Source organism: Microcebus murinus, chromosome 2 (assembly GCF_040939455.1).
Source record: "Microcebus murinus isolate Inina chromosome 2, M.murinus_Inina_mat1.0, whole genome shotgun sequence".
NCBI lineage: Eukaryota > Metazoa > Chordata > Mammalia > Primates > Cheirogaleidae > Microcebus > Microcebus murinus.
Genome location: NC_134105.1, coordinates 16085512 through 16111325, shown reverse-complemented (window position 1 = coordinate 16111325; position 25814 = coordinate 16085512). Strand labels below are relative to the sequence as shown.

The window sequence follows — 25814 nt, the reverse complement described above, 5'->3', positions numbered from 1 at the left end:
AGGAGTTTGAGGTTGCTGTGAGCTAGGCTGACGCCACGGCACTCACTCTAGCCTAGGCAACAAAGCGAGACACTGTCTCAAAAAAAAAAAAAAAAAAAAAAAAAAAAAGAACTGGCCCAGAACCCTCAAATCCTACCACACTGGTGGCCACTTTCCCACAAGGTTGTTCTAGCAAGTTCAGCAATGTCTCCGGGCAGTTTGGCCATCCCTGAAGGCTGCACATTTCTCTCCCAGGTTTACGGTTCCTGGGCTGAGGACGGGGAAGGAGTACGAGTTTTGTGTCAGGTCAGTCAGCGAGGCCGGGGTAGGTGAGAGCTCAGCCCCCACCGAACCCATCCGGGTGAAGCAGGCTCTGGGTAAGTGGGGCGCAGGTCCGGCCTGCAGGCCTCTGGGGGCAGCCCGGCTGGGCGGGGAGCCGGGGGCTCATGACCACATTCCGGAGGGTCCAATCCCAGCGGCCAATGGGACATAAGTCCTTGGAGGGAAACTGGAGCTGGGGCCAACCACCCTTTCCTCTGGGGAAGAAGGAACAATGGCTTAAGGCCATGGGGTGGGGCCTGATTGGCTCTGGGGGTGGGGTTTCTTCTAGCCCAGAAACCTGGGGGCCCAGTGCCTAACAGGGGTGCAGATGCTGCTGGCTCAGGGAGCCCCAGTTGGAGCAGGGTGGGCACCCACTGGGAGAGGCTTGTTGGCTTTCTCAGGCCCCACTGCCCAATCCAGCACCCCCAGGGGACAGCTGTCCTCACCTCCCTGCCTCCCCATAGCTACCCCGTCCGCCCCGTACGGTTTTGCCCTCCTGAACTGCGGGAAGAATGAAATGGTCATTGGGTGGAAGTCCCCCAAGCGTCGTGGAGGTGGCAAGATCCTGGGCTACTTCCTGGACCAGCACGACTCCGAGGAGCTGGACTGGCACGCGGTCAACCAGCAGCCCGTCCCCACCCAAGTCTGCAAGGCAAGGCTGGAACGGGCCCTGCGTCCCCCGCCCCCAGACATGACCTGCGCGGGGAGACCTGCGGGACTGTTTGAGGCTGAGTCTGCAAGGGACCTCGAGGTCCCCACCTTGGTCCTCCAGCTCGCCCTCCAGGGCAGCCCCACCATGGACAGTCCTGTCTGAAGCCCCCCAGACCCCCAGTGGATTCTCCCCCCACTGCTGCCCCACCCCTCGCTCCCCACCTCGGTCTCACAGTCCGTGTGTCTGCTCTTCAAGGTCAGTGACCTTCGAGAAGGCCACTTCTACGAGTTCCGTGCCCGGGCTGTAAACTGGGCAGGTGTTGGCGAGCTGTCGGCGCCCAGCAGCCTGTTTGAGTGCAAGGAGTGGACGATGCCCCAGCCAGGTGAGGGGCCTAGTGGCCTGAAGTCCGGTGCCTGCTGCCCTCCCTCCCCAAACCCAACCAACCAGAAGAGCCAAGGTTTTCACGAAGACGAGGCCAGACAGGTCCCCACTACACCCAGAGCAGGCACTTCCAGGGCTGGCTATGACAGACAGGTTGACAAGCTTGCTAGCTGACCACCTGGCTGGCTGCCGTCTGTCCGGCTGGCCAGCTGGCGGTCTGCTTGGTTGCCTGGCTGCCGGCTGCCACATCTGTGCCCATCCCTCGTCTCACACAGGCCCCCCGTACGACATGCGGGCAACCGAGGTGCGGGCCACCTCCCTGATGCTGCAGTGGGAGCCCCCGCTCTACACGGGGGCGGGCCCGGTCACGGGTTACCACCTCAGTTTCCAGGAGGAAGGCTCTGAGCAGTGGAAGCCGGTCACCCCGGACCCCATCTCCGGCACCCACCTGAGGGTGAGTTCCTGCCCCATTGTCTTCTGGCCGGCCCTGAGCCTTGCCTGCCACGAAACATAGCAGAGCCACAGAACACCAGAGCTCGAGTGACCCCCAGAGATTACAGTCCTCAGGTAATGGCAGCAGAGGACCAGAGAGGGAGAGTGACTTACCTAGGGTCACACAGCGAGTTGGCAACAGGTCTGGCTGGCTGGTGGCCTTAACCTGCTCCATGCCAGGCAGACTCCTCCCTAAAAACTCACTTGGTAGTCAGCCAGGTATGTCAGCATTTGCATATGCATATCCTGTAACCCAGGGTTCTAGAATTGGATTATAGATAAATAATCAGGCAAATATGCAAAGACCTAAGGACAATGACGCTCATTGTAGCAATGGTCATAATGGCAAAAGTCGGAAACAACCTAAATGTCCAACAGTAGGAGGTTTGCTTAAAGTAATCATAGTTTATCTTTCAAGTGGAATCCTGTGTCAGGTGGCAGAAAGAATAAGGCAGTTAAAGGAGGGACATAATGTAAGGGGTGGCAGCAGTATGAAGAATGAGGTAGGGTCGGGTGTGGAGTGGCTCACGCCTGCCATCCCAGCACTTTGGGAGGCCGAGGCAGGAGGATCAGGCCAGAAGTTCAAGACCAACCTGAGCAACATAGTGAGGCCCTAACTCTACAAAAAAATAGAAAGAGTAGCTGGGCATGGTGGTGCACATGCCTATAGTCTTAGCTACTTAGGGGGCTGAGACAGGAGGATCATTTGAGCCCAGTTCAAGGCTGCAGTGAGCTATGATCGTACCACTGCACTCCAGCCTGGGCAACAGAGCAAGATCCTAGCTCTAAAAACAAAAAAATAATAATAAGATGGAACTATATGTATATGTTGACATAAAAATGTATCCATCATACGTGGCTAAGAAAAACAAAGGCCAGGCGCAGTGGCTCACGCCTGTAATCCTAGCACTCTGGGAGGCCAAGGCGGGCGGATTGCTCGAGGTCAGGAGTTCGAAACCAGCCTGAGCAAGAGCAAGACCCCGTCTCTACTATAAATAGAAAGAAATTAATTGGCCAACTAATATATATAAAAACAATTAGCCGGGCATGGTGGCGCATGCCTGTAAGTCCCAGCTACTCGGGAGGCTGAGGCAGCAGGATTGCTTGAGCCCAGGAGATTGAGGTTGCTGTGAGCTAGGCCAATGCCACGGCACTCACTGTAACCTGGGCAACAGAGTGAGACTCTGTCTCAAAAAAAAAAAATATTCATCTGCAAAATGGAAAGAAAGAAGAAAAAAAAAAAAATAAAAACAAAGCAGGATACAGAGTAGGATATTTTTATGATAGATAGTACAATTACATATATCATGTTACATTATTGTATATATATAAATACTTATACGCAGATACACGTTTCTGAATTTACACGAGAAACAAACTCTAAAGTCTTAGGATAATTAAGAAATCTGGCAGAATCATTGATCTTATCCTCCTGTAGTGGTGGCTGTTGAACTTCCACACACGGAGGAGGAAGGAGAACATAGACAATCCGCTCCTAGTGTAACAGATACTTATATGTGTCAGAAAACAAAGACGCCACTTGAAGCATTATTAGCAGACACAAACTACTAACTCACACCATCCGTCAGAACTTCAGACGTCCAGGCCACGGAAGACCACGTTCGCAGGCCACACCTCCACACCTGGAGCGTGTCTCACGGGCCTCTGATTTGAGGAAGGTTCGTAAGGACAGTTCTGTGACGTGGATTAGGTTCATTTTCTGCCGCTCTAGGGAGAGAGGGACTTTTCCTGCAGCCCATTTTCCCCAGCGGGCAGGAGGGGATGCAGCGGTCAAGGCCACTCATCCATCCCCTCGGTGAGCACCAGGGAAGAAGGCAGGCTCAGCACGACGCGGAAAGAGGGAGATGCTAGCAGCTAGACTACGGCACACGCCGTGCTTCTGTGTGGCTTGTGTGCATCTGAAAGCCTAAAAGGATTGTTCCAAATAGTTCATTCTGGTCATTTCTGAGGGTGGGACTGCCAGGGGAGCTTTAATCCTTCGTTTTACATTCCTCTCGATTGCTTTAAATTTTTCACAACAAGCCTGTGTTTCTTTTACAACTAGAAAAAAATAAAAATGCTTTAATTTTGTAAAAGTGGAATTACGGCCACCTAAGCCAGGGAGGACGAGACCGAATCCTCTGAGATTCCGCAGAGCCTTCCGCTACCTGGAAGGTCCCCCCCTCGGCACGTGGGTGACCCAGGCCAGGGCAGGACAGCCTGGGTGACGCGGCGCCGGCGTCTGCCTGCAGGTGGCTGGCCATCGTTCACTCGGCCGCTCACTGAACACTTCCTGGCATCTACTCGGTGCCAGGGCAGAACTAGGTCCGAGACATGAAAAGCGGATAAGCCACAGTGGTTGGGTGGCAGCAGTCACAATACTGTGTGATAGACGCCACACTTGAGGGGGGTCCGAGGAATTCTGGGAGCTCAGGGAGGAAGGCCAGAGACGCTGGCTGGCGGGAACCTTGCACCTGCTAGCGGGGCGGTGAAGGGCAGGTTGGAGTCAGCTAGACGAGGGAGGGCCCTCCGGGCAGAGGCTCAGCAAGGTCAAAAAAGGCAGGGACATGGAGTGACATGAGGAGCGTGGGGACCCTGAAGGAGCGTGGAGAAAGGGGCTGACGCGGCAGCGAGGGGACGGCAGGCTCAGGCCAGGCCGGGCCAGGGGGCTTTAGGTATTGAACCTCGAAACTGGAACTTGACCCTGAAGAAGCATCGGGGGCAGAGATGCCATTTGGGGAACTGCTGGACGGGTTCGGGTGGGGAGAAATAAAGCCTCGGTCAAGGTCGTGGCTGGGACCTGGAGGGGACGTTCAAGAAGCGCAAAGAAAACAAAATGGGGGGAACCGGTGGTCGATGGGGAGGGCTCGAGGAAAGGTTGTTAGAGATGAGCCCGGGCCTCTCGGGGTGTCAGGTGGGTGGCCATATCTAGGGAGAAATGGGGACACAGGAAGAGAGAAGTTTTCTCATTGGGAGGCAAATGAATTATTCAACTTCAGGGGTGGGGGTGGAGTTCTGGGTGCCACGAGCCTGGGGGCCAATCCGAGTGGAGAGGCCGGTGAAAAACTTGGAACCAGGCCTGGAACTCAAGAGAGGGATGTGCTCCTTGCCTGCCCCCACCCCCAAGACGGCCATCGCCCTCCTCAGGGGTCCACCATTGAGTGGTTCCCTGCACCCCGAGGCCAGGGTTTTGGGAAGACGAAGTTGCTGCTGTCCTCATTGCTGGCTCTTCCCCGCCACCCCCCCCCCCCAGGTTTCCGACTTGCAGCCAGGAAAGAGCTACATGTTCCGGGTGCAGGCTGTGAACTCAGCCGGTCTGGGGCAACCGTCCATGCCCACCGACCCTGTGCTCCTGGGGGACAAGCCAGGTAGGTGTGGCCGGAGGGTGTCATCGCACCACTGCCAAGCTGTGACATCCAGGACAGGCGGAGCCCCAGGGGAGCCGGGGGGAAGCCCGATGCCGTGCTGGGTGCCCACACTTCCTGGTCCTCCAACAAGCCCCCGAGGGAAGGGTCATGGTCCCCACTTTACAGCTGATTTGGTTATAGCTCAGAGAAGTTAAACGATCAGGGCACGCAACTAGTACGTGACAGAACCGCTCAGCGCTCCTAGCTATAAAGCACATTCCCTTTGCATTCTTTTCATTCCGTATTATTCAACAAATACTTGGTGGGACACAGGAGTGAATGAGAAGGCAAGATCACCACTCTAGTGCGTGGGACAGGTGGGGGCAGATAGACAGTGAACGAATGAATGATCGCAGGAGGAAGGTGAGTTAGGATAGTGAGGAGTGTTGTAAAGGAAATAACACAGGCTGTAGCGTGGGGTGGGGTTACTTGTCCAGGGCAGTCAGGGAGGGCTTCTCAGAGGAGGTGACACCTGAGCTGAGAAGGAGCCAGATCATGCAAGGCCAGTTTATTATCTTATCCGAGTGTGGTGGGCAGGCACCAGGAGGTTTAAGCAGGGGAGGGCATGGCCTGGCTTATTGTTTATAAACATTGGTGCCCTCTGCCGGATCTTGCCCCTAGATGCCCGGGAGATCGAGGTTGGTGTGGATGAAGAGGGCTTTATCTACTTAGCTTTCGAAGCCCCTGAAGCCCCCGACTCCTCAGAGTTTCAGTGGTCCAAAGACTACAAGGGTCCGCCAGACCCCCAGAGGGTCAAGATCGAGGACAAAGCTAACAAGTAAGTGAGGGGGAAGAGGAGAAATAGCCACGGGGCACCTACTGCCAGAGGAGCTGGCAGAACTCATGAGCAAGACCAGAGGGCGGGACTCATAGGTAATGGTGAGGGGCGCCGCCTGCTCCTTCGCGGAGGATGCCAATGCCACTTAGCAGTGCATCTAAGGGTCTGAAATGGCACCATTCCTTGGAGGACTCCTTTTCTGCAAGGAATTGCGTGTAGCTCCAAGGAGACACTCAGGACTTGGTTTCTAGCCTGAGTACTGGCCACTTGCTCTTGCAAGTTCTCTGGACTCGGCTTTCTCCACTCTGGACTTTGGAGCCTTCGTTGTGGGGAGCTAGGTTCTAGCATGGGGTACAGGGCCACCGGAGGCAGCAAAGACCTCCCAGCCCCCAGGTCCCTAACACACAAGGCTGAGGAGCTCCCTCCAGAACTTCTACTCTCCTCTCTCTGCCAGGTCCAAGGTCATCCTGAAAGAGCCTGGCCTGGAGGATTTGGGCACCTACTCAGTGGTAGTCGCAGATGCTGACGAAGACATCTCAGCAAGCCACACGCTGACCGAGGAAGGTAATGCCCCTGCCCCCACCTCCAGCCACCTTCCCAGAGGGACAGTCCCAGACCAAGGGTCCTATGCCCTGGGTTACATCAGTGAACTTGACAGGCAACAATCCCTGCAGGATGGAATTCACATCCTTCTTGTCTTTCTTTCATTTTCTTACTTTTGGTAATGGCAAAGATATAAGAATTATTTTGCTTCCTTCTATAGCTTAAGAAAAACAATAATGCAAATGTGATGATAAATTGCAAGCAGCAGTTGGTCTGAGAAATGAAGCTGACAGTAGGGAGTGGTGGGGACTATGGCCAACCAGAGAGTGAATACCAAGTCTAAATCAAACTAAACCCAAACCCGGGCTCGTGACTGATGAGACATACCCTCTTCTGTCTCCATAGCAACTGGGACAGCCCCTTCCCATGTCTTCCCTGTTCTTTACACATGAGGCCCTTTGATTTTGTTAAGAAGCAGAAGCCAGAGAGACCTGGGTTCTAAGTCCAGTTCCATAATTGTTGGCTGTTTGACCTCGGACAAACAGGCCTCAGTTTCCTCAACTGCAAAGGGAGATTATAATCCCTGGCTGCCTCCGTTGAAAATAATGTTGTTATGCAGATATAGTTAGATGATTCTATATAAACTAAAGCCATCCACAAAAGTGATGCGGTCTTTTTGTTTTTTGTCCATGTGCTCACCATGAGTCTGTACTCACCACACTAAGGACTCTGGGGCTCACAAGGGAAAATGAGGCATGGGCTCTGCTCCTGCCAATTCACCCACAGGATATAATTTATTGAGCACCTACTGTGTGCCAGACACTCATGTAGGTTCAGAGCTCACCTTAGCAGGAGAGAGAAACCTAACACAAAGAAGCAGTCAGCAGATGAGGCAGCACTCTGTAAAACAGCCCTGGAAACTTCTGGACTGAAGTGCCTAGTGTGTGGCACAGACCCTCAGACACTAGGACAGCACATTACAGTGGGTTAGCAGTGGGCCTGGAGTGGCCTGGAGGTGGACAGTGACACTCAGCCCACAGCATCATGTGAGCACTGACAGAAATGCTGGGCTTGGCACATAGTAGGTGCTTCTCTGGGGTGAGACTTGACCTAGGCCTGGGGGACAGGGAGAAGACACAATCTCAGGGTGGCCAGCAGTGGCCCCAGCACCTCCCTTGGTGCCCCAGGACATAGGCCCACAGTGCACACCATCAACCTCTACAGAGCCAAGTGACCCAAGTTGGGTGGGTGTCTCCTGGGACTTTCACCCAGCACGGGCCCCTAGGATGGCTCCCGTGGGCCCGCTTGCCTGGACGGCTCATTCTCTCTGGTTTCTTCTTGCTCCTCCCTGTCGCAGAGCTGGAGAAGCTGAAGAAGCTGAGTCATGAGATCAGGAACCCAGGTGAGCAGTCCCAGCTGCCAGTGCTGTGCAGCTCCCGCTGGGGCCACCGGCGTGTCCTGAGCAAAGCCAAGTCACACCAAGAGCCAGAAAATAACCTGGGGGGTAGAGGACGGGGGAGTCATAGGGCTGGGAGGCCAGGAACCACAGGAGCTCATGAAAGCAGAATTGCAGCCGGCAGGGAGCAGAGGGGCTGCGAGGGAGGGAAATACGGGTGGTTTCTTCTTCTGATAATAATCGTGACTGGCTCTCGAGTCATTTGGATTTGGGATCATATAACCTCTGCTTCCCTCCCTTGGCTGGGGTGGCATCTGCACTGCCTGGAGCAGAGAGTCACAAACTTGGCTTGGCTACTCATTAGAGTCATCCTGAGAGCTTTTCAAAATCCTGATGCCCAGATGATACCCCAGACAATCCGAGTCTCCCAGATGCTGGTGTTTTTGGAAGCCCTTGGGGATCTGATGCCCAACCAGGCTGAGAACCACAGCCTCAGGGCTCTTACAAGAGGAAATGCTTCCCTGAGACTAATTAAATCTAGAATGAGCGTGCGGAGAGCCCCTACCCTAGACGCAATTCCTGCAGGCTCTCCAAGCGTCCTGCGTGTCAAATGCCAACTGCACACTCAAGGTGGGCTGGCCGGGCACGGGGAAGGGAGAAGGGGCCACCCACCCCCTTCCTGTCCTGTGCCTCCCAGTGATCAAACTGATCTCCGGCTGGAATGTTGACGTCCTCGATCGAGGCGAGGTGCGGCTTTGGCTGGAAGTGGAAAAGTTATCCCCGGCCGCTGAGCTGCATCTAATCTTCAACCAGAAGGAGATCTTCAGCTCGCCGGTAATTGGGCGCTCACGGTCCCCAACTCAGGCTCCCCTGCCCAGGAGGCGGCCTCACCAGGCAGGGGTTCCCCGAAGGCACCTCCCCCTAGTTGGCATTTCAGGAATGACTGTGCACTTTGGGGGTCCAGTGATGGGGGGTGGGGCACCTGGCTTTTGGTACATAGTGGGGGAGGTGGCAGGGACACTAGATGCTGGCCAATGCAAGGGACACTCCCACATACAAAGACTTTCCTGCACCCCCACAACTTTTGATTGTCCTACCAGACATTCTTAAGATAAAAAAACCTACATTCATGCTTTTAATTGTATCTAGACCCTAACTCTGTTTTGGATCTAAATACAAAATATTTTGGGGCAATCTCAATATGCACTGAATGGAGAGTTTCTATTCCGTCAGCTACTTTACCTATGTTCATTCATTCATTCTCCTGTTTTTGTACAGAATAGCTTCTGATCTTTTCACTTTTCTTCTCTTAAATTCAAACCAATTCATTATAAGTCACTGCAACATAATCAAGGTTATATCCAAGCATCTACCTATTGAAATGCATATTATTTTATTTTAGTGACTTTTATTTCTTCTTTATATTACAATTCGAGTATTACATTTTTTAATCATATATATAGACAGGTTGTATTAGATTGAACCATATGATTTGTTGATATTCAACTGTTTTTTTTTACCTGCAAACATGGCAATTTCAAGCTCATGAGAGACAAAGTCATAATTCAATCTCATGTTATCTGTGAGTTTCGTCACCATATGGCAAAGCAGCCATCAGAAAATATGTGTTACATATACCGAAGGTCCTATGACGAAAGAAAGAAAGAAAGAAAGAAGAAAGAAAGAAAGAAAGAAAGAAAGAAAGAAAGAAAGAAAGAAAGAAAGAAAGAAAGAAAGAAAGAAAGAAAGAAAGAAAGAAAGAAAATACCTAACGCAGCGGAAATAGCTCGGCAGGAAGAGCGTTATGACCTCGAGCAGGTCTCTTCACCCGTCTGTGCCTCAGTTTCTGCGACTGTACAATGGGCTTGTCATCTCAGGAACAAGAGGAGCAAATGAGAAAACAGATTTGAAAGTTCTGCATAAAGATTACACAGTGACCTTGCCACGTGGTAGAGGAAGTGTTACAAAGTCTGTACAGCAGTGGAACAAGCAGTTGTCCCTGTACAATAATAAAATTAGACTCCTCCCTCAAATCATATGCACAAATAAAGCCAGAGGGAGTAAGGATCTAAATGTGGAAAATAAAACTCTTAAAGCAGTTAGAATGGGGCAAATGCAAATGAGTGTGAATTCTGGGTAACAAGTACACAGGTATTTTTAATATTATCCTTTATATGTGTTTATGGGGGTTTTCCCTATTAAATTTTAAAAGAAGTAGAAAATAGCAAAAACTGTGGCACAGTTATTATTGCACACTTATTAAATTGTAACCAATGTAAGACTCCAAGGGGTGTGTCCCCAGGGACTGGGCGTCAGGGCACCCCAGCCTCAGAAGGCTCATAACCCTGCTCACACACCCCTAAGTCAACCTACACCCTGACGTGTGTCCGGAAACAAAGCTCCCACAACAGGGAAAGTGCGAAAAGGACTCTGTGGGCTTGTTCTCCTCAGAACCGCAAAATCAACTTTGACCGGGAGAAGGGCCTGGTGGAAGTGATCATCGAGAACTTGACAGAGGATGACAAAGGGTCGTACACAGCTCAGCTGCAAGACGGAAAAGCCAAAAACCAGATCACCCTGACTCTCGTGGATGACGGTCAGCCCGCCCCGCCACCCAGTGCGCCCATCTGCCCCGCCTGGCCCAGCTGTCAGCTCCGCGGCCTGCCGAGCACCCCGCTTGTCCCCTGTTGTCCAATGTCCCCCCTCTGGGCTTGCGCCCCCCAGCTCACCCCTCTTCCTCCCTCTGTGCTCACAGATTTTGACAAACTTCTGAGGAAGGCGGACGCTAAGAGAAGAGACTGGAAGAGAAAGCAGGGTAAGGGCTGTGAGGTGAAGTTCAGTCCAGAGCCTGGGCCACCGGCCAGTGCTGGAGAACGGCTGGGCGGGGGGTTCAGGGGACCCCTGCCCTCCTGGGCCCCAGAGGGAGGTCCGCTGCACTTGGGTGCAGTTCTGTCCCAGCACCAGAACAAAGCAGCACGTGCCAGACCCTGAGAGCGACAGGCTCCTTAAATGTCGCACCCGGAGCCCCTCCCTTGCCTCGCCCAGTCCCTGCCCTGGGGGGGGACAGAGTAGGAGGTGCCAGTGGCAGTTGGCTGCCACCTGCCTGCCTGGCTCCCCAGTCTGGCCACCAGGGGGCGCCCTGGCCAGGCCCGATGGTGCGCGGGTTTGCACTTGCAGGTCCCTATTTCGAGGAGCCTTTGCAGTGGAGGGTCACCGAGGACTGCCAAGTGCTGCTAACATGCAAGGCAAGTCCCTGCCCTGCCTCCACCCTGCTCCAGGCCCAGGGGTGTGGGGCCTGTGGCTTGTCCCCAAGACCAGTGGCTGTCCCTACCCACTCACCCCCCCAAATTCCATCCCCTGCGCTTGGATGACCCCACAAGTGCAAAGTGGCCCCAGGGAGACTATGTTTAATCTGAAAAGCAAGCGCACCCTCGCAGAGCCCAGGTGCCAGGCCAGGATTAGTGTGAGTTGGATCAGCCTTGAGCTAGATCCCAGTGGCCCCAGAAGGGGCTCCGAGGGTCTGGAGGGTCTGGGAGCTACCGAGGGTCTATATCTTGGGGGGTGTCCCTATATTTATCATTAGCCATGCCTGACACTGCGCATTATTTTATTCATCTGCCTCACACTCATCTGTGAGACAGGCACTATTATCCCCACTTTGTGGGTGAGAAAACAAGTGGGAGAAAGAGCTCAAGACCCCACAGCAGGAGGGACTACCAGGTATTAACCACACCTGTCCAGCCTCAAAGCCCAAGGTCCTTCTCGCACCCTCCAGCCCCTTTAGATAACTGGGGAGGGATGGGGGGTGCTCCCCCAGAAGCACGTTCCTTCAGCAAACACAAAGCAACTACTATGCACCAGACTCTCTGTGAGGCACCAGGCATACAGAAGCAAAGTGGTCTCATGGGCCTCTGAGAGCCGGTGGTCCAAGGCAGGATCACTAAAAATAGCCTGCTTCATGCTTGATCCAGATACATGCAGGAAATTGATTAATCAGGATAGGGGAGCACACTGGGGTGCTGCAAGGAAGGCTTCCTGGAGGCGGTGACATTTAACCGAGTGGTTAAGAAGTGTAGGCATTTACAAGGAAAATCGGGTAGGGCAGGGAACAAGAGGCAGTGGAAACACTATTAGCAAACGTTCAGGGTCCAGAAGCCAGCAGAGGGGACATACGAAGTGAGGAAGGAGGGTGCACATTTGTGTATGTTCTTACTTAGAAAGAAAGAAAGCCTAAGACAGTCTCCTCATGCCCCACCTTCCTCAGGTGACCAACACCAAGAACGAGACTCGCTTTCAGTGGTTCTTCCAGAGGATGGAGGTGCCGGAAGCTCAGTACGACCCGCAGACGGGACAAGGACTTCTCTGCATCGAAGAGGCAAGTGCAGCCCCAGCTCCAGGCTCCCACTCTCCGCCAGCTGCAAGCCGGCTGGGCCAAGAGCACTGGGCCGGGAGTCGGGAGCAGGGCCAAGACTAGAGTGTGGCCCAGCCCCAGGGCCCAACATGGAAGGGGCACCAAAAAACTCAGTCATCGAATTAATAATATTTATGCAATATTTTAAAAAATCAAAATTAATGCAAAAAAAGACCCTGAAAAAAATAGCAAGATTTTCAATAGAAATGAAATCAGTGTTATTGATTTTTCTTGTTGCTTGGGCTGCAGTCCTGGCCCTACCAATGACTGGGCAGGCTTGGGCTAGTCACTGTCCCTCTCGGACCTCAGCTTTCATCCGTAGCCTGGGTGGGTGGGAAGAGAAGTTTTCCCCACGCCTCCTTCCTGCCCCGACAGTCTGGGATTTAGGACGGGAGGGATGCGTCTGTGTGAGGCAGGTCTGGGCAGAACGAAGCAGGCCTGAAGCTCAGTTCTGCCACCCAAGTCCCCCTACGGCCTTCAGAGCAACGTGGCCTGGTTAAGAGAGAAACACAAGGCTTGCTCATAGAGCGAGTATTTCCCTGCCCCACTGCTGGTGTCTGTGGCCTCGCTGGGTGTCAGGGAGACGGCAGCAAACACGGGTCTTCTCCCAAGTCCTGGCCAGGATGATGCCAAGTCGGCCTTTGTCACCATGCTGCAAGCTCCATGAACAGGGCGTAGCAATAAGTAGGTGCTTAATAGTTGTGGGGTTTCTGGCCTTAACTGAAGCATGGAAAATGTGGAAAGGGTAAAAAAAAAAATTTTAACAAAAATACTTATGGGGTTTTATCATATTCTAATCATCCATACCATCGGTGCAAACTTTCTGGCTTCCAAGGGGGTTACCTCTCTTGAACCTCACAGCAGCTGTAGCACGTGGGCAGGGCAAGGGTTGCGCCGCTGTTTTACAGATGAGTATACTGAGGCTCAGCGGGTTTCAGTGCAAAGACACAAGCCTGGCAAGTGGGGTCAGAAGCCACTGTGATCACCTGCCCTGGGTTCGGCTGGGACTTTGGAGCTTCATCGTATGGGGGGAGGGGGACATAGGAGAGGACTGTTCCAATCCCCAGTTAAGAGCTGCCTCTGCCTTGGATCCTACCCCAAACCCGCTCTGTGGAGAAGGCAGGTATCAGTGTTACTCCCAGGCCTGAAGGAGGGGCCGGGTAATGAGAGGTCACTGTCCATCTCCGGGCCTTGCTTTAAAAGCATAGCCCACGTTCTTGCTTTGTTGAGTATTAGTTCAGGTTTAATCAGGGACTGACAAATGTGTGTCAGGAAGGACCCTCTTGTCCTGGGGGCGTGTGCCAGGCAGGAGTGCCCCTCCATCCAGGGCCCCCGGGGGAGTGAAGGGTGTGCCAGGCTCAGACGAGCTCTGCAAGGAGGACTCTGTGTCGTGCTCAGAGCAGCTGTCATGAATCCAAGTCAGGGGGACGGCTGCTTGTTTCTGCCCTCAATTCCCCCACCCCACCCCTTGCCCAGCCCAGACAGGCCCCGAGCTAGGAATCAAAGGGCTCTGGCGCTGGAAGGAGCCTTAGACGTCCCCCAGCCCAGAGCAGTAAACCAGGCCCAGGGAGGAGAAGGGCCTTGCCTGAGGTCATTCAGAGAGTTGGGGGCAGGCCTGGGCCGGGGCCTCCTAATCGGCTGCCCACCACTCCCCGGAACGCATGCTGACACTGCCCCCTCTCATCCTTCCTTGCAGCTGTCCAAAGAGGACAAGGGGGTTTATAGAGCTGTGGTTTCTGACGATCGCGGGGAGGACGACACCATACTGGACCTTACGGGTGAAGGTAGGAGCTGGCGGTGGTGAGATGGGCCAGGAGGGCTATAGATGCGACCTGCAGGGTAAGATTTACGAGATCCCCATGTCACTTGGGGAAATAGAGGCACAGAGAGGTTAAGTGACTTGCCCACAGCTGCACAGCTAGTTAGTGACAGGGGCCTGGTCTGTGTGACCCTTGACACCGTGTCAACTGCAGTCTGCCACAGTGAGCCCACGCTTGGAGCCCCAAAGCCTGAGTTCACCTCTCTGCCCACGGTGGGCCCAGGCACTGCAGGGGGCTGCTTGGCTCAACCCGCAAGAGAACTGGCAGGTTGGCCCACCTGTCCTCCACCCATCGCTGATTGCCTGAGCCGTGGGGGTCATCCTGCAGAGCTCCCTGTGCCCAGCCCTTTCCAAGGCCGCCCCCATCCTGGGCATCCCTGGGGAAGCCCCACACCTGCTGACCATTCTCTTTGTCTCCTCCAGCCCTGGATGCCGTCTTCGCCGAGCTGGGCAGGATTGGGGGTAAGCCAGCCCTGCCCTCCTGCCAGAGAGCCGCCAAGGGGCCTCCCACTGGCCTTGGTACCAGGGGTGGGTTTAGTGTCCAACCTCAGAGACTGGAGAGAAGCTCCTGCTTCCCCACAGCACGGCGCCCCCGCCCCCGTGGTTTTCGGGAAAGACCCACCCTCCTCCTCTGTCTCCCCAGCCCTCTCTGCGACCCCGCTGAAAATCCAGGGCACCGAGGAAGGCATCCGGATCTTCAGCAAGGTCAAGTACTACAACGTGGAGTACATGAAAACCACCTGGTTCCACAAGTAGGTCCACCTTGCCCGGAGCCCAGCCAGGCTGGAGGGCGTCCGGCGCCTGCCCACGGGGCTCCCCTCCTCCCCCACCCTGTCCCCCCAGCAGAGCCCAGTCCAGGGCGAGGGGTGGCAGAGACGAGAGTCTCCACTGTCCCTCTGTCCACGAGAGTCGGGAGAGGGATCAGCCCTTGGAGGAGTAGGAGGGCTTTGCCGAGATCTCCCGGGGAAGGTGGGAACCTTGGTGGGAGGACTGTTTTTCCAGAATCTCTATGGCCACAGCAGCATCGTAGTCTCAGAGCAGCACCTGGGAACGGGTGGCGGGAGGGCCGCGGGAGTGAAGAAGCAGACAGTCCGCTTGCCCACAGTGCCCTTGTGGGCCTCTGCAGCCCTAGCTAACCCAGGCAGCCGGGCCCAGGGGAAAGGGGCAGGCAGAGGGACCTGGCAACTGACTGTGGTTTCTAAAGGATAGGGGAGCGTGATTACAGGAGGAAACCCTGGGGGGGGGGTTAAGATGAGAAGAATGTGCCGGACGCAGTGGCTCACGCCTGTAATCCTAGCACTCTGGGAGGCCGAGGCTGGAGGATCGTTTGAGCTCAGGAGTTCAAGACCAGCCTGAGCAAGAGCAAGACCCCGTCTCTACTAAAAATAGAAAGAAATTAGCTGGTCTACTAAAAATATATAGAAAAACTTAGCCGGGCGCAGTGGCGCGTGCCTGTAGTCCCAGCTACTCGGGAGGCTGAGGCAGGAGGATGGCTTGAGCCCAGGAATCTGAGGTTGCTGTGAGCTAGGGTGATGCCACGGCACTCACTCTAGCCTGGGCAACAGAGTGAGACTCTGTCTCCAAAAAAAATAAATAAATAAGACGAGAAGAATGAAGAGGTGAGGGAGTGGCTCCTGAGGGTGGGGGATGTGGCGGTCACTGACCCTGGAGCACCGTTTCCTCGGGATCCCAGCCTGCAGGACATGTCACCAACGCAGGCTCAGCGCCAGCACATAGCTGTTGCGCCACAAGATTTGCTGAACAAGTGAATGAATGGAGGATTGAATGACGAATGGGAGTGACAGGTATTCATCGAGGGTCTCGTGGGTGGCCACCACCCTCAGCCCACAGAGCTGGAAACAAAACCCCAGGAGGGGAGTCTGGGACAGGGGTGTCTGTCCACGGCACACAGCCGGGCTTAACCACTTCTCCGCCCTGTGCTCAGAGACAAGCGCCTAGAGAGCGGTGACCGCATAAGGGCAGGCACCACCCTGGATGACATCTGGCTTCACATCCTGGACCCCAAAGACTCGGACAAGGGCAAATACACTCTGGAAATTGCTGCCGGGAAGGAAGTCCGGCAGCTCTCTACAGATCTCTCAGGGCAAGGTGAGCTGATGGCCTGTTTGCAGAGTCCCATGGTCTTTTGGGGGGGCTCCTGTCTCCCCACCAAACCTGGCACTGCCCCAGGTGGACAACAGAATGAGGAGGAGAGTGGAAGACAGTCAGGGGTAAGTCCCGCCCCTGGGGTCACCCTGCCTCTGGGGTCACCCTGCCCCTGGGGTCACCCTGCCCCTGGGGTCACCCTGCCTCTGGGGCCACCCTGCCCCTGGGGTCATGTGGCAGAGACCTGATGTTCCCTCCCCCTTTGTCCTTCTTGCAGCTTTTGACGACGCCCTGGCTGAACACCAGAGACTGAAGTAAGTTTCCTCTGCGTTTCTCCCTGTGAACCACAGGCCCCTCTGGGGTGTAGCACGAATTGTGCCCCTTGCCCGGAGCCCCGGCCGGCTCCACGTTTCCCTCCACACCCCCTCCCCTCACCCGGCAGGACTGTCCTTTAACACATGAAGCGTCACACCTTGTTCCCATCTCTGTTTTTCAGAGCCCTGGCCATCATCGAGAAGAGTGAGTCCGCTGCCATTTCCGCTGTTTGTTTCCGAGTGTGGGGTGGACTTCCCGGAGCTCCAGCCTCCGGGCAGGCTGCTGAACCCCCGTTCCCGGGGCGCTGTGGGGCTCTGGGCTCTCACGGCTGCCGGGGAGACCTGGGCAGGACAGATGAGGAGTGTGAGGGTACCTGGGATCGAGGGTGTGGAGGTGCCCAGCAGGGGCACACGGGCACCATCGGTGGGACCCGAAAGACAGGGGACAGAGAGGAACGAGGCTGGGCGGCCTTCCCGAGCGAGCTGTGGGCAGGGGGTGGCTAAAGCTGAGGCCATCAGGGTATTGGGGCCACATCGAATCCGGGACGAAGCCCAAACCCAGAGGGACATAGCTGGCCCCTGGGCTGCCTGGGGAGCCAGAACCAGCCAACAGCCCAGGTTTGTCCCAGTCGCCAGGCCCCCGCCCAGGTCTAAAGGGCGCAGGGATGGAGGCCTGGCTGTCCAGCCTCTCTGGCCCAGCAGATGAGAAGTGGGGGTTTCAGTGAGGGGAAGACATGCAGCGGAGCCCCGTAGCCCCTGCCAGCCTGGCCACCAGGAGACTGGACAACTCTGAGAGACCGACGAGAGAACCAACACGCCGCCAGCTTGGGGCCATTTGTGGGAGGGCATAATTCGCCCTGCATGGCATCAATGTCCCCGAATATCCCCACTTGACAAGAAGTGCGGGACTCGAGTTCATAACTGTAGTCTGGAAGGGGCAATCAGGAGGTCTCAGTGGCCGCGCAGTGAGAAGCCCTTGCTGGGGGGTGGAAGGGGGGACCTGGCAGAGAGAGCACAGCCTGAGACCAGCCTCGGTCTGCTCGGGCCAGGAAGAGGCTCTCATGCCACCCCTCAAATCATCTGCCCAACAAGAACATTCCCTCCCGTCCTGGAGGGTGGTGAAAATTCCTGCCCACAACAGTATCCATCTGTGGGGCTTCCCTGCCCAGTTTGGGGTCCCACTCCCCTTTCACGCACTGGGCAGATGCCACGATGTCAGGCTGTATGCTCTTCTCTGGTCCAAGGTCCAAGGTCTAGGCCACCCCTTCCATTCCCACAGCCTCACCGCAGCATCAAGGACTCACGGGATTTCTGCTCAAGGGTTTACAACCTCACTCTCTTGCCACCCACCCCCAATGGCCACCAAGTCCCTCGCTTGACCAGAGTCAAAGAGTTCCAGGAGTTTCGGTCCCATTTTTCCTGACCACCTCTTGCTTCATGCCCTTAGTGGTTGGTCCCACCTGTTGTGTGGATTTTGCCAGTTTAAGTCTCAGAGCAACGCACTTACCTGCTTTCCGGGTTCTGGAGGGCAGGGGCCTCTCACAGCCACCTCCAGGTCCCGCCAATCATAACAGTGACCTCAAATCAGTGGCAGAAACACATTAGTCCTATATCTCCTATTGCTGAGTACAGGGAAGCGTGCAATATGATCTTAAAGATTTCTATCCAAAATGATGAAAATAGGGAAAAAAAAAAGCCTTGCTCAAAAATAAATCTCAATTCTGCAAAAACCTGTTTCTGGGAGGCAGCTGGCAGGAAAACATTGACTGCTGGGGTTTCCTATTTCCCTTCCAGATCGTGCCAAAGTGGTGAGGGGTCTGCCGGATGTGGCCACGATCATGGAGGACAAGGTACGGACCCCCTGGCCCATGGCCGGCAGCCCCACGCTGTGTCCCCCATCCGTCACAGCATCCATCACAGATCATGAAACAACGTAGCACTGTGGATTCCAGAGCCACAGAATGGCTGCTTGGCCAAAGGGACGGGATCTGCCAGGGTTTGGCCAAGTGACCCACCTACCTGATCGCACGTGCTGCACCTGGTGTCAGGTCCGGGTGCTCAGCCCCTCAGCTCTACCCCACCTGTCTAGACAGGCCTGGGTGTCACGGACTTCTGTCTCTGAATTTCAGTTTCCGTAAGGAGTTCTATCAGATGATCCCTAAAAGCCCATCTAGGGCTGAAATTATGCAAGTCTGACATTCTCCAAAATGACAGCTTACATTTTCATGGTGCCTACTTTGTGCCAGGCGCTGTTCCATAGTTTAGCTTATTTGACCAGTAAGGCAACCACATGGAATAAGGTATTATTTATTACCAGTTACACTTTATAGCTGAGGAAACCGAGGTCCAGAGTGGGTCAGGGACTCACCTAAGGTCACACCACTTGAAGGGGCAGAGCTGAGATTGATTCCCTGCCAGGCAGCCCAACTCCAGGGCCCACGTGTCTAATCATCACACTATACTGTTTCGTGTTAGAGCTCATCCTAGAATTTGCAAACTCAATTCTTCAATGTTTGTATTAAAGCAACATAATCTTACTTGCATGGTAAAATCATAATGATACACACCACAAAAGGCAATAAAGCGGAGTGCAGGCCGTTCTGGGGCAGATAATCGCTAGAGTAATAATGACGCAAAAGTCTAACTCCTAAGTATTCCTGTCGACAGGCTGAGGAAGAAGGACGTGGGGTTAAGGTGAAATGTCTCTCCCCTTTATGGGTTATAACTAAACACACATAGTAATTTATCACAAGGAACAACCTGTGCTGGGAGCCCCCTGGGGGTGTGGAGGTGAATGCCAAGTTCAGGTGACAAGGAGGTGAGACTGTTCCCTTCCTGTCCGTTGAAACAGACCCTGTGCCTCACCTGCGTCATCTCGGGAGACCCCACCCCTGAAATCTCTTGGCTGAAGAATGACCAGCCTGTCACCTTCCTCGACCGCTACCACATGGAGGTGAGGGGGACGGAGGTCACCATCACTATTCAGAGGGTCAGCAGCGAGGACAGCGGGCGCTACGGCGTCTTCGTCAAGAACAAGTATGGCTCCGAGACGGGCCAGGTCACCATCAGCGTGTTCAAGCACGGGGACGAGCCGAAGGAGCTGAAGGCGATGTAACGGCGTGTGTCCAGGCGCGGCCCGAGGGCTGGTCTCCGTGGACCGGCGGGGCCACCCAGTGGGCCACAGCCTGGCACAGGCCACGGGGGCAGGGCAGAGGGAGGGGACAGGGGCAACCCAGGATGTGAGGGTGCGGGTGGGGTGGACACACCAAAGTGGAGAAGAAAGGTCTTGATGGGGTCCTGAGAGGCCTCCAGGAGAGCAGGATAAGCATTGGATTTGGAATAGGGGACCTAGATGTGCTGGGGTGTCTGCAGGCACCTGGTGGGGTAGGGGCCACGTAAGCTGCTAAACACTGTCACTCCCCTCCACGTGGGATTACCTGGTCCCAGATGTCCGCGGTGCTGAGGTTGATGAGCCCTGCCGTAAACTGATACAGAGCACCCCTCTTTTAGGGTGCTACAGTTTCAGTTCACATAAGCTCAGCAGACATTCATTCGAAGTCTAGCATGGGCCAGGCCGAGGCCGGCACTGGGAACACAACGGTGAATAGCACGCAGGCCCTGCCCACGCGGAGGTCTCAGTGCAGCGGGAGAGACAGCCCTGGGTGCAAGTGGCTCCAGGACAAGGCAGCAGACGATAAAGATTGTGCAACAGGTCAAGTGAAGTGCCACCAGGGGTCAGAGGAGGGAGACAGAGAGTGGTCCCAATAGGGAGAAGCAGGGCTTTGAGACACCTTCACGCAACTGGCAGAACTGCTGCTGGGCCCTGAGGAGTGAGTGGGATTTGGCAGTGTCGTGGGAGGAGGACATTCCAGGAGCAGAGTAGATGGTGGCAAAGGCAGGGAGGAGGGCGAGGCTGCCTGGGTAGCCGTGGGGGCCGCCAGGCTTGGAGTTGATTAGCTGCAGGGCTTCTTCAGCCCAGGCCTCCGCCTGGCGTGACAGCTACTGGTTGGCCTGGCCCGATGGATCTCAGTACAGAGCTGGACATGTCTCTGCCCTCCAGTTACCTTCTTTTTAAAAATACAATGGGAAGGGATTATAAAATTTTAGATGCTTATTGTAAAATTTTGGAAAACCCTGGCAATTATAAAGGAGAAAATAAAAGTCATCTATACTCCCAACACCAGGTAATAACTGCCTCTGATTTCTAAAATGACTGCTGACCGGAAGGATAATATGAGTCACTCCTGCATCTACCACCTCCGCCTGCAGCCAGGCGTGCTGCCCCGGGTTGCTCGTGTCCCAGGCTGCGTGGTGCAGCCAGGCCAGGGGGTCAGTACGACTCCCGACTAGAGTTTGGGCAACCGTGCAGGTCTTGGAGGTGAATGTCCCTGTCTGCCACCCGCTCTCTGTGTGATCTTACACAATACTTCCCCTTTCTCTGGGCCTCAGTTTCCCATCTGTAAAACCAGAAAGCTGAAAGATCATTTTGAGGGCCCTTCCAGCTGACGCCGAAGATTTTTTTTTTAATTGTTTTTTTGTTGTTGTTGTTTGTTTTTTTGGTGAGGCATGCACAGGTAAAACTTAAGTTTTTTTATGACTTCCCAGAACTCCATTCTCCCTTGCTTTTCTCTTCCCATGGATATGCAGTAAATAAAAAGAATCCATCCTAGCCCACTCTCCCACTCTCATACTGCCAGTCTCAGAAGAAAGTCTTGGCTGGTTTCATGTGTCAATGAAAATGTAACAACTTTCAGTGAAAACGGAAAAGCCTGTTGGCTCTGAGGGAACGTGGTGTGGGCGCCCCCTGTTGGTGAAGATTGCACTTACGCTCTAAGAAGAAGCTACAAGCAGCACATCTTGGGGCTGGGGATGCTGTGATCTTTGTGACTGGTGGCAACCAGTTTGGGAGCAGGAGCAGGAGCTCTGCTGGATTAGAGTCCTCAGCACATTATTCCTAGGTGTGTCTTTAGTTCATGGTCTGATAATTCCAATATCCTCGCATATCTGAGTCTGGATCTGATGCTTGCTCTATCTCTTCAAACTGTGTTTTTCCTTTTAGTGTGCCTTGTAATTTACTGTTAAAAGGCAGACATAAGGCCAGGCGTGGTGGCTCACGCCTGTAATCCTAGCACTCTGGAAGGCCGAGGTGGGAGGATCGCTCAAGGTCAGGAGTTTGAAACCAGCCTGAGCAAGAGCGAGACCTCGTCTCTACTAAAAATAGAAATTAATTGACCAACTAAAAAAATATATAGAGAGAGAAAAAATTATCCGGACATGGTGGCACATGCCTGTAGCCCCAGCTACTTGGGAGGCTAAGGCAGGAGCCCAGGAGTTTGAGGTTGCTGTGAGCTAGGCTGACGCCATGGCACTCTAGCCTGGGCAACAGAGTGAGATTCTGTCTCAAAAAAAAAAAAAAAAAAAGGCAGACATAGCATACCAGGTAAGGGAACTGCAGCAAATAGGCCTTTACGGGTGTGGTGGTGAGTGTTGGGGGAAGGGAATGTTCTATAGTCTGTGATTAGGTCTCCGTCTTATATGAGCCTGTGCCCCAGACTCTGAACTTCACAAGTGCTTCTCAGGTTTTTTCCTTTTTTCACCCCTTTAGGTGGGACAGGATGACTAGGACCCTGGAGTTGGGCCATTTTCCTTCCCCAGGGTAGGTTAGACTTTGGTCTAACCCCATCAGATTAGGCTCTGACAAAATAGTTTCTCCTGAGGTCAGGCTTTGTTAAGAAGAATAGAATGCCCTGGTGTATTTCATAATGATTTTTTTTATCCTCCCCCTGCTAGAAGCCAGAGAGGGTTTTCCTCTGACCTTCACTGTGAGAACTTGCTCCAGCTTCTGGAGATAAAACACATAGAAGCTGGGGGGGGGGGTTGCTGACGGGGTCCCCTGGAGTTTTCATGTCTCAGACTTGTCCACACTGAGCGCCCAGCTTAATCCCTGATGCAACAGTGTCTGGAGGTGATGAGGTCACGAGGGCTCTGGATCAATGTCATTATCTGGGAAGTGGGTGAGTTATTGTGGGTTCCTGATAAAAAGATGAATGCAGTGCCCTTTTCCTCTCATTTCCTCACACGCTGTCTTGCCATGTGGTGTCCTCTACCACGTTATGATGCAGCAAGAAGGCTCCCACCGCATGTGGGCCCCTTGACCTTGGACTTCCCAGCCCCCAGAACTGTAAGAAGTAAACTTCTCCTCTTTATAAATGATGGCATCTGTGGTATTCCCCTGATAGCAGCACAACACAGACCAAGACACACACAGTCCCAGAATGCCCTGGGGGAACCTCCATGGATCTCCCAGCATGGCCACTCCTCCCCCACACCTGCTGTGCCACCTCTCCCAGCCCAACTGGGACGAAACCTTTGGCCTAATGCATTAAAAACATTAAACAGGAAGGGCGCGGGGAGCAAGAACTCTGCTGGGAAGTGACTGGCCGGTGCAATAATCAAGTCTGCCCACTCAGCCTCAGCCCGGGCGCTAGTCAGATGTTTTCAATACTTGAAAAATTCCAAATAGCTTCTAGCAACTTGAGTGACATTTTCATGCCACAAATAGTTTCAGAAGCAACACTCCCCAGGATGTCTCTAGCTAGGGGAAGCCAGATGTTTGATTTTCAGCACTGGAGAAAAGTATAGCTGCTGAGACCAGAGCAGCGTCTGTGAAAAAGTGAGGTTAAGAGCAAAACAAGTTGCATGGGGTGTGAGGAATGTGCCCCTCCTCCCCTGGGCCTCCCAGAAATCCACACACCCTAGGCTGATTTTTATACCATCACTTCCTGCTCTAGCAGATCTAAAGAAAGAAAACGCAGGGCCACACAAAAGCCATTTCGTTCCAATTATAGAAATGTTCATGGTGAAATGAGCCTTTGAGTTTGCTTTAAAATAGTCTAACAAAATGGGAGAAGGGGAGATAAGTGGAAAAGTTGGCAAAATAGTTATGATTCTTGAAGCTGGGTGATGGTTACCTGGGGGTTCCTACTACCATTTTCTCTACTTTTGTATATGCTTGAAGTTTTTGCACAGTGAAAATTTTTAAAGACCCCGTGGGAGACAAATCCTCAGCCGTCTTTTCATCCAGAGTCATATTATTTCTTCTTATCCGGCTAATTAGTCACGGAAATTACATACAGGAGACTGAGCACGGAGTTCCCCTCCTGCAGGCAATTTATAGAGCCTGTTATTTTTCAATTGCGCTAATTAAAATGAATGGATGCTCTATAAGAAATAATTATCAAGTAATGGCTGCAATTTTTTAAAAAACATTCAAATGATTCATCAACTCCTCATTCATTCCACACAATCTTTCTAAGCTTACTATGTGACAGGAACACGCAAAATTAAAGCCTGGTGCCATATTCTGAGATCAGCTTTGCTTTACCCAAGCGAGATGTATGACTGACTAAGTTATTTAACCTATCTGCCTCTCACCCATAAAGGAAGTCTGTGGGGAATTAGATGAGACAATGCTTCCCAAGTAACTAACACGGTGCCTGACAGCAGCTAAACAAATGATAGATTTCCCTCACCAACCCATTCCCTGGGGCTGTCACAGTTTACCTGGGGAACATAGAGGTGTCAATCTAACTCCTACAGAATTCAACAATTCCTTCCTTCTGCACAATTTTGACTGATAATAATATGAACACTTCCAGAAATGGGAGCCCACAACCTCACAGGGATTTTTAAAGCTGTAGCTGTTGCATTTTTTCCATGATAGAAATTACAAATGTTTGCTGTAAAAAAATTTGACAAGACCAGAAAAGAATAAAGAAGCAAAATAAAACACACCCATAAATCTCGGGGCGTGGTGGCTCACACCTGTAATCCTAGCACTCTGGAAGGCCAAGGTGGGAGGATCGCTCAAGGTCAGGAGTTTGAAACCAGCCTGAGCAAGAGTAAGACGCCGTCTCTACTAAAATTAGAAAGAAATTAGTTGGACAACTAAAAATATATAGAAAAAATTAGCCGGGCATGGTGGCGCATGCCTGTAGTCCCAGCTACTTGGGAGGCTGAGGCAGGAGGATTGTTTGAGCCCAGGAGTTTGAGGTTGCTGTGAGCTAGGCTGACACCATGGCACTCACTCTAGCCTGGGCAACAAATCGAGACTCTGTCTCAAAACAAAAAAACCCTAAGTCCACCAACCAGAAAGCAGCACAGTGGAAGTCGCTGTTATTAACTAACTAACAGATATTACCGCCTGTTTGTTCCCCATCGCTGCCTCCAGTCCAGACACTCAGAAGTTAAATACTCACTTTCCCAGGCTCCCTTGCAGCTGGGGGTAGCCACAGGACACAGTTCTGGTCAAAGAGAAACAAGCAGACACCTGCTGGGCACCTTGATAGGCTCTTGGTGCTCTGATCAAAAGGACAGACACTGCAGGTACCATGCGACTTCCCGTCCTTCTTCCTGACCCAAGTGTAGACATGCTTCCTGGAGCTGGGACAGCCATCTCATGACCTTAAAGAAAAGAGAATCACACAGATACCAGCCCTGATGCCACCATGCTGCTGCCACCAGGCCCTCAGCCTCCCACCTCCAGACTACACAGGACAGAAAAATAAACCCCTCTACGCTGAAGCCACTGTAAGCCAGGTTTTCTGTTCCTTGGAGCTAAGAGCATTCCCAATTCACACACCACTTGCTAACATGCTTGGTGTATTTCCTGCTAGTCTTAATAGAGTTGAGAAACCCTACATATAACTTTACATTCTGAGTTTTTCATATGTCATTGCATCATAAGAATTTTTTCACATCACCAAAAAAGCATTCCAAAACCCCATATTAGTGTTTGTCTATCTTATAATTATGTATCATTTCCATATTGCTAGGAATAGTTTCCAATTTTTCACTTATAAATAAAGCTTGGATGAACATCCTTGCATATAAATCTGTGCCTATTATCTTTCTGAAAAATTTGTTAGGATACATTCTAGAAGGGGAATTACTAAGTCAAAAGTTCACATAGGCCATTCAACAGACTAGCTCCATGGCAAGAATAGAGGCCAGTGAGGGTGCCCTGACCTTCCCTTTAGGGATACAGGTCAGAACTTAGTCAATGAGTACTTATGTCACTCCAGGAACAGGCTAGGCATTGGCGATGACAAACTTGATGTGGGCCCTGCCCACATAGGAAATGCCGTTGACCAGATGGCTACCCAGAGAGACGGTGACAGTTTTACGTTGGACCACTGCCAGCTGATGAAAGGACA

At 53.1% G+C, this 25814-nt stretch overlaps 1 protein-coding gene across 1 annotated transcript in view; it reads left to right on the top strand.

Annotated features, from left to right (window-relative positions):
• The window catches only part of MYOM3 (myomesin 3), a 48640-nt gene extending 27403 nt beyond the window's left edge, over positions 1-21237 (top strand). Inside the window, exons 17-37 of the mRNA XM_012750802.3 lie at positions 235-356; positions 765-952; positions 1208-1334; positions 1609-1787; positions 5079-5193; positions 5854-6010; positions 6465-6574; positions 7911-7955; positions 8647-8783; positions 10401-10545; positions 10705-10764; positions 11127-11194; positions 12214-12324; positions 14057-14144; positions 14603-14641; positions 14823-14931; positions 16125-16288; positions 16563-16599; positions 16782-16804; positions 18394-18449; positions 19451-21237. Of these exons, the coding sequence (XP_012606256.2) occupies positions 235-356; positions 765-952; positions 1208-1334; positions 1609-1787; positions 5079-5193; positions 5854-6010; positions 6465-6574; positions 7911-7955; positions 8647-8783; positions 10401-10545; positions 10705-10764; positions 11127-11194; positions 12214-12324; positions 14057-14144; positions 14603-14641; positions 14823-14931; positions 16125-16288; positions 16563-16599; positions 16782-16804; positions 18394-18449; positions 19451-19714 (2344 nt within the window). The 3' untranslated portion in view covers positions 19715-21237. The remainder of the gene's footprint in view (positions 1-234; positions 357-764; positions 953-1207; positions 1335-1608; positions 1788-5078; positions 5194-5853; positions 6011-6464; positions 6575-7910; positions 7956-8646; positions 8784-10400; positions 10546-10704; positions 10765-11126; positions 11195-12213; positions 12325-14056; positions 14145-14602; positions 14642-14822; positions 14932-16124; positions 16289-16562; positions 16600-16781; positions 16805-18393; positions 18450-19450) is intronic.
• Positions 21238-25814: the final 4577 nt, after the last annotated feature.